At 37.4% G+C, this 14,126-nt stretch overlaps 1 protein-coding gene across 2 annotated transcripts in view; it reads left to right on the top strand.

Annotated features, from left to right (window-relative positions):
- The window catches only part of HIBADH (3-hydroxyisobutyrate dehydrogenase), a 213,195-nt gene that overhangs the window by 183,328 nt on the left and 15,741 nt on the right, over positions 1-14,126 (top strand). For both annotated transcript variants that reach the window (XM_009452826.4, XM_519013.6), the window contains exon 5: positions 12,231-12,364. In XM_009452826.4, coding sequence (XP_009451101.1) covers positions 12,231-12,364 — 134 coding nt within the window. The remainder of the gene's footprint in view (positions 1-12,230; positions 12,365-14,126) is intronic.

Genomic DNA, 14,126 nt, shown 5'->3' with positions numbered 1-14,126 from the left:
AAACAGTCACGTGGCATCCAGACTCTCTCTATACAAGCAGTACTGTGTCCTTTGTCTTCACGCAAATCTGGTTAGTTACCTTTCCTTAATGTTATGTTAATGCACCATCAGAAATGGTTGCAAAAGGCTATGCATTGGCTGAGGGGCTACCAAGAATGGCAGAGTGGACCATACTCAACTCATTGTAGGAGTTGGCACCCTCTTCAACTGTACCCCAACCCCAAAATATGAGAGTCCACATTTTCAAGGGATTTTCACATGAAAGAGATAATTCCTGGTTAGCCAAGTGTAGCTTATTAGCACAGCCTTCTCTTAATCTTTAGTTTTCTGCTGTCCCCAGTTTTCTACTGTTTGCTGCCGGGTTATCATCTTGCCTTTTGCTTATTTCTTCTTACTCTCTTCCCTCTCTCCTCTGACAGCCATTACTTCTGTATACCTACCCTCAAAGTTATAACAGAACTCATGTGAATAATCAATTCTCTTTAAAATAGAGGGCACATGATTATTATGCCTGTTTTTCTTCTCAAGCAAACTAGACAGGGAATAGGGATGGGAGGATACCCAGAAGGGTGTGGTATTGGTGGTAATTGGATTACTGAGAATTTGGTTATTGGCCTTGTTTTACTTTGTGATTGTTAATGCTGAATGAAAGGATGCATGTGAAACTTACAGGAAAATAGCCAACTCCAATCACAGAAATGTTACAAACCACGTGTTGCCTAAAGAAAGTAAAATAGAAGGACATAATGATTACAAGCTATTTGGCTTTTTTTCCCTCTTATTTGGCTTTTAAAAATGACTTTTGGCTGGGCGCGGTGGCTCGCGCCTGTAATCTCAGCACTTTGGGAGGCTGAGGCAGGTGGATCACCTGAGGTCAGGAGTTCGAGACAAGCCTGGCCAACATGGTGAAACCCTGTCTCTACTAAAAATACAAAAATTAGCCAGCTGTGGTAGTGGGCGCCTGTAATCCCGGCTACTCAGGAGGCTGAGGCAGGAGAATCACTTGAACCCGGGAGGTGGAGGTTGCAGTGAGCTGGGATCGCACCACTGTACTCCAGCCTAGGCAAAAAGAGCGAAACTCCATAAACAAACAAACATACAAACCCAGCTACTTGGGAGGCTGAGGCAGGAGAATCGCTTGAATGCAGGAGGCAGAGGTTGTAGTGAGCCAAGATCATACCCTTGTACTACAGCCTGGGCGACAAGAGCAAAACTCCATCTCAAATAAATAGTAAAAATAAAAATGACTTTTAAAGCTGAAAGATACATTATTTGCAAGACGGAGTTTTAAAAATCATATTCTGCAGGGGCATTAAGTTAACTGTCTTTGTGCTCCAGCTATTTAGCTTTCAGGAGTTTAGTGTTTTATTGTAAACCGACATTGTGCACCATCTTGATCTGAGGTGAATGCCAAGGTATTGCTTTTTAAAGTGATTTTTAGAATAAAAGAAAACCATTTCATCTCTGATTTGCCCTCCCTTTAAAAACCCCACTCTGCATTTCTGTCTTACGGCTTCTGTACTGCATCAGTCCTCCTGAAGCCAGCCAGCTCCATGCGGAACATTCTGTTGCTCTTTCAGCATAAGCAGGTCTATTGTGATATTTATCTGAATTCAAGCAAGGCTAATTAAAAGAGCTGCTGACAGTTGTTGTGATCTGACTTTGACTGCAGCTTGATGGTCATTATGGGTAAATAATGAACCAGGTCTGCAAATGTAGCAGCTGCCAACTTGGGATAGAAGAACGGCTATTGCTTCCAATTTAAGGATCTATCGACCGCTTCTCTTCTCCCTGCAGATCTTCTGCAGAAAACTAATGTTTTCTGCTGCTGTGTATTGTGGTTTCAGCTGTTTCAGATATAGCCTATAATTTCCTTCTTTAATATTTAACTTAGGACATTATTAGCTTTCAGAGTTAACAACTTTTCTATTTTGAAGAATCTCAGCTTTGTCCTTGTGTAGGCTTTAGCTAATCAGCTATAGTTTATTTATATGCATTTAATTTGTGTGTTGTGCAGGAAATGGCTAGTCTGTAAGAGCAAGGTATAGCTTTATTAAGATGTTTCACAATCGTATGTAGGTATCTCTTCTAAAAAAAGAGATAGATGCATGTCCCTTGCTTTTGTTTTCTTAAAGATAAACACCTACCAAATCTCAGTTTTGAATTTTGTTCACTTTGTCAATGGCTTATGAAATATTTTGATGCAGACCTCTATTTATCAATTCAGAGGAACTGCTGCAGTGACTTTCATTAAAATGCAATACTGAATATATTGTCACTCCATCATGAGCTTTTCCTTGTCCTATTAGCAAGTAGGAACAGGTGCATTAAGGTAAGAGAGAAGGCAAATTGCATTCATAGATTAATATTCTTCCTGCAGATTTTTCATACTTGTGAAATACAGTTTCTGGATTTAAAAGTCATATTCTAGAATTTAACACAAGCCAGCACTTAACAACACATCCCTAGCGTTTATTCAACTGCCATAGAAAAGACTGTCTGCGTTATGTAAAGTCTGAGGATACAGTGGTGCTTTGTGCATAATGCAGCAGAGCTTTGAGATCTTGCTGGGAGGAAATGATCCCAAACATGCCCCTGAAAGACAAGTCTTACTCTGAAAAATAATGATGAAAAATTGCTTATTTCTTCATGTATTTGTGTCTGTGTTTATTTCAGGAAAAGCTAACTAAACTTTGTTTATCTGACTCCAGAAGAGTGCTGTGAGTGTTTTTGCTTTTCTGTTTCCAGCTTGGATAATGCCAGAAATAGTGTTAACAAGGGGTTATGTTATGCTGGCTTATGTTAAACCAGATCACCCCTAACATGTGCAAAGCCATTCATCTGTGTCACCAAAACCCAAGAGAACATCTGACATGGACTCTGAAACAGAAACAGTGATCACTTACAAATCAAACATGGCACGCTCTAAACTGATTGTGCACGGCAATCTTTTCTAGAAAGGACAACTAATTGAACATGATAAAGTGTAAAGTTAATTAACACCCTTAAATTTGTTGATTACTTTCACGGGATTATATTGTTCGTTGAGTAGCAGCTTTCTGTCCCAGCTGTCGCCTTTTTCTGCGAATGTCGCTGGTAAACAATAGAGACACCATAACAAGTCGTAAATGGTCCCTGTGACAGCAGCCCCTTGTGAGGCTGCATCTGTAGAAAATGATTAGAACAATTGCATTTTAAAGATGGCTCACATTGCAGCCCAAGTCCCATTGGTCCTCTTCTTGATCTCTTTTGATGGCACACTGGTTAAAACATTTAAGTTCTTTTGAGTAAATTAAGTGATTTACTATGTTTGGCTATATATCAATGGAAGTGCTTTGGTGGCAATGTTTTTACAGTATTAAAGACAAATATAATTTGAATTGTACTTTTTAGTTTTCCATCTCTTCCCTCTTTGGATTTGAAGCCTTCTTTCTAATAGTGATAGAATTGAAAATGATCTCCTTATTTGTAACTTGGGAGTAGTTCGTAATCAGCACCTGCATCATGGTTTATCTATAATAATTCTTTGGGTCAGCTTTTCAGTAAGGCTAAATTCCAAATTTCAGCTCTTTCCTACTGTTAGGTCAAAGACTTCGACATGTTTAAGCTGAATAAATTTACTTGTTATGTTTAAATTTTTTATAACATTTGTGTAATAGCTATATACCTTTCCAATGTATTGTTTGATTTGAGTGTCAAAGTTAGTATGGCCAGTGTTTTTATCACTGTTTTCAGATGAAGAAACCAAGATTGAGAGGTGTTATAACTTGTCCAAGAGGTGTGACCCTGCACTGTGATTTCTTTCCAAGTCTTTTAACTCAATCACGTTTTTCACTTTTAACTCTTCATAATAATGTCCCCATACATGTACACTTAGCTTATGCATGTTTATGTAGCAGTAAGTGAAAATGCCATTACCACATGTAAAGAATCATGCTGCCCCAAAGTTGAGCTTTTAAAAAAGTAATTGACAAATAAAAATTGTATATATTGTGTACATGTTATAAAATATGTATACATTATAGAGTGGCCAAACTGAGCTAGTTAATTACCTCACATACTAACCATCTGTGTGTATGTGTATGTGTGTGTTTGGTGTGGTGTGGTGAAGTTACTTAAAAATCTACTCTCAGTAATTTTCAAGATTACAATAAACACATTGATACTAAAAAGAGCTTTTTGATAAACTAGAAAATATTAAGTCTTAATGAGTCTTAATGAGTATTCTTGGTCATTTTATTAGCCATTGATATCTGCCTGCCTACTAAGAAGAAAATTAACATTTATCAGACACATGCCATGTGCTGGGTGCAAAGATTCAAACAGCTCATGACAATAAGGATCTTAATAAGACACACCAGAAAAATCATTGATTAGAGTAGTATAAGTGCTTTATTAGAGATATCACCAGGAATGTTTTAAGAATAGAGAAAGGGGGGTCATGAAATACTTCTGAGTTGTCATGAGTTGAGTCTTGAAAAATAAGCAGGAGTTAGCCAGGCAAAGAAGGCAGAGAAGGGTATTTCATGTGAGGGAACAGCCCAAGATAGGCATGGGTGCATGAAAAATCATTGCACATTCTGGCCATTGCAAATAGTTTTCAGTGTGCATTAAGTGGTAGTTTTTGTTGCAAGGGTTAGATGAGGAGACCAGAGAAGTAATTAGGATTCACTGACAAGGAAAATAAAGATTTAAAAATCAGAGCTCATTTAAGGAGAGAAGAGAAAATTCATTGCTTCCTACAACTCAAGACAGAAGAGAGGGTACAGTGAGTTATGTAGTTCTCCTTTTTGCTGAAGCATAAATATATAGGTACTTCAGAAAGAATAACTTAATGGAGAAAAAATGGGAGGAACTTTGAGACTATATAAGAAATGCTGGCTGGGCGTGGTGACTCATGCCTGTAATCCCAGCACTTTGGGAGGCCGAGGCAGGAGGATCATGAGGCAAAGAGATCGAGACCATCCTGGCCAACATGGTGAAACCCCATCTCTACTAAAAATACAAAAAAATTTAGCTAGGTGTGGTGGCACGCGCCTGTAGTCCCAGCTACTCGGGAGGCTGAGGCAGGAGAATCGCTTGAACCTGGGAGGCAGAGGTTGCAATGAGCTGAGATTGTGCCACTGCACTCCAGCCTGGCAACTGAGCAAGACTCCATCTCAAAAAGAAAAGAAAAGAAATGCTAAGTAATAGTGAATAATGTTTTCAGTTGCTGGTTATTTTCATGTTAATGTATAACTTAAGCCTTGAGCCTGTTTTCATTCTTATATCAAATAAAACTGCCCAAAGATTAGGAGACAGATTAGCATAAATGTTAGAATGAGGTGATTTAAGTTTTACTTCTTTTATAGGTATAAGGCTAAGATTAGCCTGAAAAGGGTATAAGCAAGAACCAAGCTTCAATTCAGTTTATCTTGGGAAAAAAGGTCACTATTTTTGATGCAAAAATGTGAAAACATTGTTCATTACTTCATTTACTGTTCCTGCATGAAGTTCCAAATGAGAATTTTAAAAAAATATGTTAACTGAGTTCAAGGAAAATATATGCTTGCTCCCAAATAGAGTTTCCCAAGACTTGTAGGATACTCAGATCTATATTTGAGATTTGTTGTGAGATACTATGGTTTCTTTTTTTATTGTTCTTAATACTGATTTTGTTTTCCTTTGAAAATTCGATTTCATTTTTTAATTGACAAAAATTGTATATATTTAGCATGTACAACATATTTTGAAAGATGTAAATATTGTGGAATGGCTAAACCGAACTAATTAACATATGCATTACCTCACATACTATTTTTGTGATAAAAGCACTTAAAATCTACTCTCAGCAATTTTCAAGAATACAATACATTGTTATTAACTATAATCACCATGTTGTACAGTAGGTCTCTTGAACTTATTTCTCCTTATTTCTGATTTTCTAAAAGCTCTCTATTTTTTTTGCTCTGATAAGCAAACCCACATTGGTTGTGAAGAGAGGTGGAGTATTATGTGCATTTAGATAACAGGCAGAACTCAGCGTCTAATAAAAAGCATACCAGATTACTTGCTCAGTTCATGTTAAACTGCTCTGAACTAGATTCACAAATGGATTCAGAATACCTGTATTCTCATCAGTTTTTATATGCCTACCTACAGTTGACAGCAAGAATATTACTCTTCAAGAACAATATCTTGTTTTTTCACCCCTTCTCTGAGAATTCATTATTCTTTCAATGACGAGGGTTGAAAAATGAAAGGAAAGGGGGAATCAGGATTTGGTGGCGATTGCCCTCATTCATCTGACACTTGGTATGTGATGCTACCTTTTGGCATTTTCTTCTGGTTATACATCTCTTTTCCCTAATTATATTTTGGACTTTTTGAGTGCAAAGACTAGGTTTTATATCTACCATGACCTTACGTTTTGGACTGTCTGTGATGGTGATATTTCAAGTAGTTTCTGAATATAACAGAAAACAAGTCCTTATTTTTGATTCAGCAAATATGTTTACTCGTTGAATCTTTACACATAGCACAGAGATCTAGCAAGTTGTTAAAGGCACTGAATAAATATTTGCTGATGATATTTTTCCTCTTTGGACCTTTGTACAACTGTATGCCCTCTAATAGCATGAATCTGACTTTTTTATTAGCTATATGTATTTTCCTTATCCCTTCCCCCACCTCCACTCTCCAACTTCTCCCTCCCCCCAACCATCACAAGCACAAGATTTCAAACTCCTTGAGAACAAGGATTGTTTCTTCCTCATTCTCAGGGTTGAGGACCACTGAAGAATGGATCTCCAATGATCACATTTTTGATGTCAACTATAAGTAGGTGTGGAAGGGAAGAAAGAAGGCAGTTTAGCAAATGGAGTCCTCTATGATACTTTTTTTTTTTTTAAGAGAGAGAGAGGCTGACTTAGAGGATTTGTGCTTAGATTTAAAAGTGCTTCTCCACTATAAGGCTTATTAAAATCAAAACAGACTACCACGAGAAGTGACAGATGTCTATCACTTTAAAATCAGGGTAGTCAGCTACCCATTTTGCATAGTTTGGGCATTTGCTTTTTCATTTATTTGTACAAATGAGTTCAATGTTTCTGATTCTAGTATTATGGGAGAGAAACACTAGAGACATCATCACAGGAAAGTGTTAGAAAAAGCACTAAAGGCAGCCACAAATATTTAGGCTTTTTAGAGTTAATGTAGTTACATGAGAAAATTTTCTTTTTTCTCATTTGGAACAATTTTTTTTGTGCAAAGTAAAACATGCCATAGTTTTGTGTATTAATATAATAAATGTGGGAAAGTGGATGATTATGAACTTGAAAACCCAAAATTATCATAGAATTTCAAAAGCTTAAAAGGAATTCAGTGATAATTTTCTCTAACCACTTCACATCCTAGATGAAGAAACAGGGTGAGCAGCATTTAATGACTTGCTGGAATGATAGAAATGCTTTGTCTGTAATCCTTGGCATCTTGTGCGTATCTTGTGAGAGCAGTTATCACATGGTATTACAGTCGTTGTCTGTTTCCTTGAGACTTTCCTTCTCTCTTGCCTCCTGAGAATCTCTTATGTACTAGAGCTAGTGGATGTGAGTGAATGAGCCAACAATCACTGCCCTCATGGAGGTAGTGTTATTCTAGGGGATACAGACCAGAAACAAATGAAACTGTTAAAGAGGTGATAAATGCTATGAATAAAATTGAAGCAGGAAAAGGAGAGAGTGATGAGATGCTATTTTAGATTGTTAGGTTGAGTGGTCAGGGAAGGCCTCTCTGAAGAGGTGAATTTTGAACAGAGGCCTGAATGAACTAAACTATACCAGTCATGAGTATCTGGGGGAAGAACATTTCAGGCAAAAGGAATAGCAAGTTCAAGGCTTTGAGATGGGAACATACTTCACCTGTTTCAAGAACAGCAAGGAGGGCAAGGTGGCTGGAAAGCAGCAAGTGATGGGAAGAATGATATGAAATGAAATAGGAGAGGTAGCCCAGAGCCACATCGTGTAGGGCTTTGTAGGACTTGGGATTTTATACTGAGAGGGCTAGGAAGTCTTTGGAGGGTTGGGAATAGGGAACAAACATGAGCTGGGTGAACTAGATTTATATTTTAAGAGGATTCCTCTAGCTGCTATATGGAGAACAGACTACAGAGACAAGAGGAGAAGAGAAATAAAGTAGGAGACTATTGCAGTAATCCAGGCAGGAGTTACCTGTAGCTCAGACCATGGTAGTAGGGATGGACAGTGAGAGAAGTGGCTGAATCACCAGTGTGTACCTTCTTAGGAGCAGGGACATTTGTGATTCATCCTTCACCCAAGGGCTTACCACAGGGCCTGATTCTTAGTAGGTGCCCAGTTAATTGTGTTGAATAGATAAAACAAATGCAGATTTCTTGTCTTTCCCATTCACTATGCTGCCAGAGAAAGATTTTGCAAGAAGTCTTCACAGTGATGTCATCTTAACATAGTGGCTGTAGACCACTAAAGTTCTTCTTGACCTGTGCCAGCCTACTTCTGTTATTTATAGGTGCGGCCCAAACCCGCTAATACTTAAAAAGAGAGGCTAAAATTATCCCAGAGAAGACAATGGCTTAAGTAACTAAATAGGAAAATGCCCACTTCACAAATTCAAGTTAAAAAGTAGTAAGCCCTTACATTTAAATAGCATTTTTAGCTGGTCACGGTGCTCATACCTGTAATCCCAGCACTTTGGGAGACCAAGGCAGGAGAATTGCTTGAGCCCAGGAGTTTGAGACCAACCTGGGCAATAAAGTGAAACCCCATCTCTACCAAAAACAACAACAACAACAACAAAAACAAATAGCCAGGCACAGTGGCACATGCCTGTAGTCCGAGCTACTCAAAAGGCTGAGGTGGGAGGATTGCTTGAGCCTGGGAAGTTGAGGCTGCAGTGAGCTATGATCATCACACTCCAGCCAGGGTGACAGAGTAAGACCCTGTCTCAAAAAATAAATAAATAAATAGCATTTTTATTTTACAGCATACATTCACATATTCATAGCCAATCTATGAAGAAGTTATTAATACTTTTCCTGTTTTATACACTGAGACTCAGAAGTTAAATAATTTGTCACACAATTTGCCAGCAAGTGGCACATCCCCAAAACAAAATATAACATTTCCAGATCTTTTACCCTTTCTACCATGCTGTTTATCAGCCAACCATTTGTTGAGTATATCATGCACTATAATAGATAATGGGGATGCTGGCAAGCAATGACCTCAGTGCTGACTTTGTAGGAAGTTTATAATGGAGGAATCAGACAAGAAAATCCAAGATTTTAATAAAGTATGATAAATGCTGTAATAGAATCAAGCACAGGGTGGATTTTGGTTTTGTATATATAATTAATAAAATATATGTAAAATAAGTATTTCTTTCAGTATTCTAGCAACTACCCGAGTATGCATTGTGTGTTTTTCTATTTTAGAAAATGGACTAGAATCAAAATGGCGTGTCATTGTAATAAATTTCTTCATTTTTGATAGACATAAACATCTATACAATGTCTCCTGAAATCCATAAGCTGTCTTACACAGTTTTAGAGTCGCAGCTTTCTAGATATTCTTTCCTAAGTTCAAAATGGTTACATTTATTTCAGGATAATTTCGGTCTTTTTGTTTTGTTTTTGAGACAGGGTCTTGCTCTGTTGTCCAGGCTGGAGTGCAGTGGCGCGATCTCAGCTCACTGCAGCCTCCACCTTCTGGGTTCAAGCAGTCCTCCATCTCAGCCTCCTGAGTAGCTGGGACTACAGGCACATGCCACCATGCCCAGCTAATTTTTGTATTTTTTGTAAAGACGGTTTTGCCATGTTGCCCAGGCTGGTCTCAAACTTCTGGGCTCAAGCAGTCCACCAGCCTCAACCTCCCAAAGTGCTGGGATTACAGATGTGAGCCACTATGCCTAGCTAATTTAGGTCTTTTGCTGTGGGACTAGGCTTGATAGTGTTATATGATTAAAGGAATATGTATGAGAAGATAAGATTTGGTTCCAAGGAATGTCAGAACTTTAGAATTACCCATTTTAGTTAGATGCTTACTTTGGGATGTAGGTTATGATGAAGTCGGAAATAATTATGATACCACATCAATATGAGGAAAGAGTTGAACTACCACAGACCTCTGAATTAAAAGATAAATTATTCTTTCTTTTGTGGTCTTCTCTTGCTTAAGCAACTTATTTCTGCTTTTTAAAATATGTGTTTGAACAAGTGAGAAAGTACACCTGTCAAAAGACTAACCAGCTGAGAACCATTGTCAGCATTAATTTTTTTTAAATAAATGACTCCGAAGCTATTTAGCAGTCTGTAATCTAAATACAAAGCAAAGCTATTGATCTATGACGGATAGTGCTGGATTTGCTTGTAAGCTTTGACTTAAATCGTCTACTTAATTTCTCTAGGTGAGATCAACAGGATTAGGAGGAATGGTGGTTATATGGTTTAAATAAAAATGTCTAGAAATTGAGCGAAATAATTATAAAACATTAATGGTTTACCATCTTGATAAAGTAAACTAGAAACTAACAAAACAGCAGTCACTTTAATGTTATAAGAATGTTTGAATGACATAGATTGGCTAATTGAAAGCATTTTTTATAAATTGGGTTTTTGTATATAATCCAAAGTGAAGATATTGTGAAATGGTGTAATTTAACCATATGTGTGAGCATCTCAGGTTTTCATAACATGTGGGCACTCACTCTTCCAAGATTGTTTGGCTAGCATAATGCTGACTTTTTTGGCTTTTAATAATTGGTTATGAATAGTATAAACTGTAAAATAGAAAGCTATTTGATTTGACAATAGCAAAATATTCACAATTTGAATGAAATAGGTATCTCTTCACTTGGGCTTTTAAAAAACATATAAATACTGTATTTCATTGAACACATTAAATTCAAAAGCAGGCCATTACCTGCAGCTGTCTAATGGCCAGATTTGATACATACTACAGACAATTACAGTTTCTTTATTCTTACTGTACTGTAAAATAAGTTCTTCCACATACTTGCCTGGGAAGTTTTGAAAAATAAAGCCTAACTTGAAAATTATGTATCAAGATTTCTTTCAATATTAAAAACAGTAATAGCGCTCTTGGTTTTATTTTATAGTTAATAAAAATTTAGATGAATGAAGCTTCTTCCTCTCCCTTTTAGGACAAGTCTAGATTATATTTTCTGTGCTAAATTGAAGGTTCTTTCTCCAATCATTAGAATGAATGAACATGCATTAAGCCTCTGTTAAAAGCTACTAAGGAGTAGTGAAGTCAGTGTTAAAGTTTATTTCTTCTTCTTGCTCATATCACTAAAAATAAATTGCCCAAAAGATGTATAGCAGGAAGGAAAAGAAAAATCAAATAATACTGAAAAGTACACATGAGAATAATCAGTCAAAATAAGCAAAGTTTTCCTTGCCTTAAAAAAAGAATCTACCATCTGAAATGCCTACTTGTTTAAGGAACAAAGAGCCAGGTCTCCCTCTTTGTAGATCTCACTTATAGATAGTATTTGGAGAGTGGGTGAGTGAGCAAGAACCCCGAATCCAAACGTGGGCAGCAGACCTCTCTCTGGCTGCTCCTTTGCTGATCAGGGCCCAGGTAAAACTTTTTTTTGTATACTTTCTATAACTTAATAGGTTTCTTAGGAGAATAATAGATGCATGGGAATAATAACATTTACATTTTAAGTTCCCTTATAACAGATAAGGGCCATGGTTGTGCCAAAATGATTAAGGTGAGTTGAGATTGAGAGTACAACTGAATCTGTATGTCTCTCTTGGTTTGTGATTAATCTGGGTGATACTTGATTGCTGAATATTTCTGTAGGGATTTAGAGTATCTTATACATGCCTGGCATAAATACAGATTGGAGGCAGGATGTTTTTAGTTGGTTTCTCTAATTTTATTATCTGCCTAAACATTTTTTTTTTTTTTTTTTTTTTTTTGAGACGGAGTCTCGCTCTGTCGCCCAGGCTGGAGTGCAGTGGCGCGATCTCGGCTCACTGCAAGCTCCGCCTCCTGGGTTCACGCCATTCTCCTGCCTCAGCCTCCCGAGTAGCTGGGACTACAGGCGCCCGCTACCACGCCCGGCTAATTTTTTGTATTTTTAGTAGAGACGGGGTTTCACAGTGTTAGCCAGGATGGTCTCGACTGCCTAAACATTTTAAGAAATATATTCTTTTGCTTCTATCCCTTTACCCCCAAATGATTCAGGTGTAGGAGCTGCACGATCTGGGAACCTCACGTTTATGGTGGGAGGAGTTGAAGATGAATTTGCTGCTGCCCAAGAGTTGCTGGGGTGCATGGGCTCCAACGTGGTGTACTGTGGAGCTGTTGGGACTGGGCAGGTAAGATTTTTACATTAATGACCTTGACTTGATGATGTAAAATTGACTAATGTTCCTTTCTCTTTCCTGACCATATTTTTATTCTTCTTTCTTCAACCTATGGATTCTTTGTTTGCTCAGATTTTAAAACATTTATTTGGAATAAATTAGTTTTGCATCATTCCTGGTGGGCTTAAGCAGACATCAACCAATTTACTTATTTAAAAAACTTCCATTATTGGCCAGACGTGATGGCTCATGCCTGTAATCCCAACACTTTGGGAGGCTGAGACAGGAGGATCACTCAAGCCCAGGAGTTTGACACCAGCCAGGGCAACATAGTAAGACCCCATCTCTACAAAAAACAAAAAAATTAGTCGAGTGTGGTGACACACACTTATAGTCACAGCTACTTAGGAGGCTGAGGTGGGGGGATCACCTGAGCCCAGGGGTGGGGGATTGAGGCTGCAGTGAGCCATGATAGAGCCACTGCAGTCAGCCTGGGTGATAGAGCAAGAACCTATCTCAAAAAAAAAAAAAAAAAAAAAGGGAAAAAAATTCATTATTAGGATCTTGACATGTCTGTCATCCCAGCAACTAGTGAAATCATCCTTAAAACTGCTCTTATTCGAAGTGCTTGTTTCTGAGTTGCTATTTTCCTCCATCTAATTTTGTAATTACAGTTGACCCTTGAACAACACAGATTTGAACTCCATGGGCCCAATTATACATCTATTTTTTTCCATAGATATATTGAAAATTTTTTTGAAGATTTGTGACAGTTTGAAAAAACAGATGAACCACATGGCCTAGAAATATCAAAAACATTAAGAAAAAGTTAGATATGTCGTGAACGCATAAAATATATGTAGACAGATACTAGTTTATAAATATGCACAAATCTGTTATAAAGAGTTAAAATTTATCAAAGTTTACAAATATTTATAGACCATACATGGCACCATTTACAGTTGAGAGAAATGTAAAGATGCATTAAATCATAATGGCATAAAATTAACTCTAGTAATACTGTACTACTGTAATAATTTTGTGGCCACCTGTTGCTATTGCAGTGAACTCAAGTGTTACAAGTATTGGGCATAAAATGTCATGTGACACTAATCATCTTTGTGTGAGTGGTTCATCTCTTTAGTAAATTGTGTATCATAGTAAAAATTGATCTCTTGGAATTCTCTTGTATTTTTTATCATGTTTAGTGCAATACCATAAACCTTGAATGACACCATGGGACCCATACAAAGTGCCACTAGTGATGCTGGAAGTGCTCCTAAGAAGCTGAGAAAAGTCATGACATTACAAGAAAAAGTTGAATTGCCTGATACATACCACGGATTGAGGTCTGCGGCTGCGTTTGCCCTCCATTTCAAGATAAACAAATCCAATGTAAGGACCATTGTAAAAAAAGAAAATAGTCATGAACCCATCACTGCAGCTACTCCAGCAGGCTTGCACTTTTTGCAGAACATCTTTTTATCTCACATTGAAAATGCAGCTTTTGTGTAGATGCAGGATTGCTGTAGAAAGGCATACTTACATCTAATATGATTCAAGAAAAATATGACAACTTAAAGCAAAAAGAAAGTGAAGGATCTAAAGCTGGAGAATTTAATGCCAGCAAAGGATGGTTTGATAATTTTAGGAAGAGGTTTGCTTAAAAAATGTCAAGAAATAGGCGAAGTAGCTTCTGCCAACCAAGAGACAGCAGACAGTTCCCAGGCGCCATTAAGAAAAAATCATTGAAGAGAAAGTATATCTGCCTGAA

This window comes from Pan troglodytes, chromosome 6 (genome assembly GCF_028858775.2).
Source record: "Pan troglodytes isolate AG18354 chromosome 6, NHGRI_mPanTro3-v2.0_pri, whole genome shotgun sequence".
Lineage (NCBI taxonomy): Eukaryota > Metazoa > Chordata > Mammalia > Primates > Hominidae > Pan > Pan troglodytes.
Note: the sequence above shows the minus strand (reverse complement) of the source record. Positions and strands in the feature narration are given on the sequence as shown.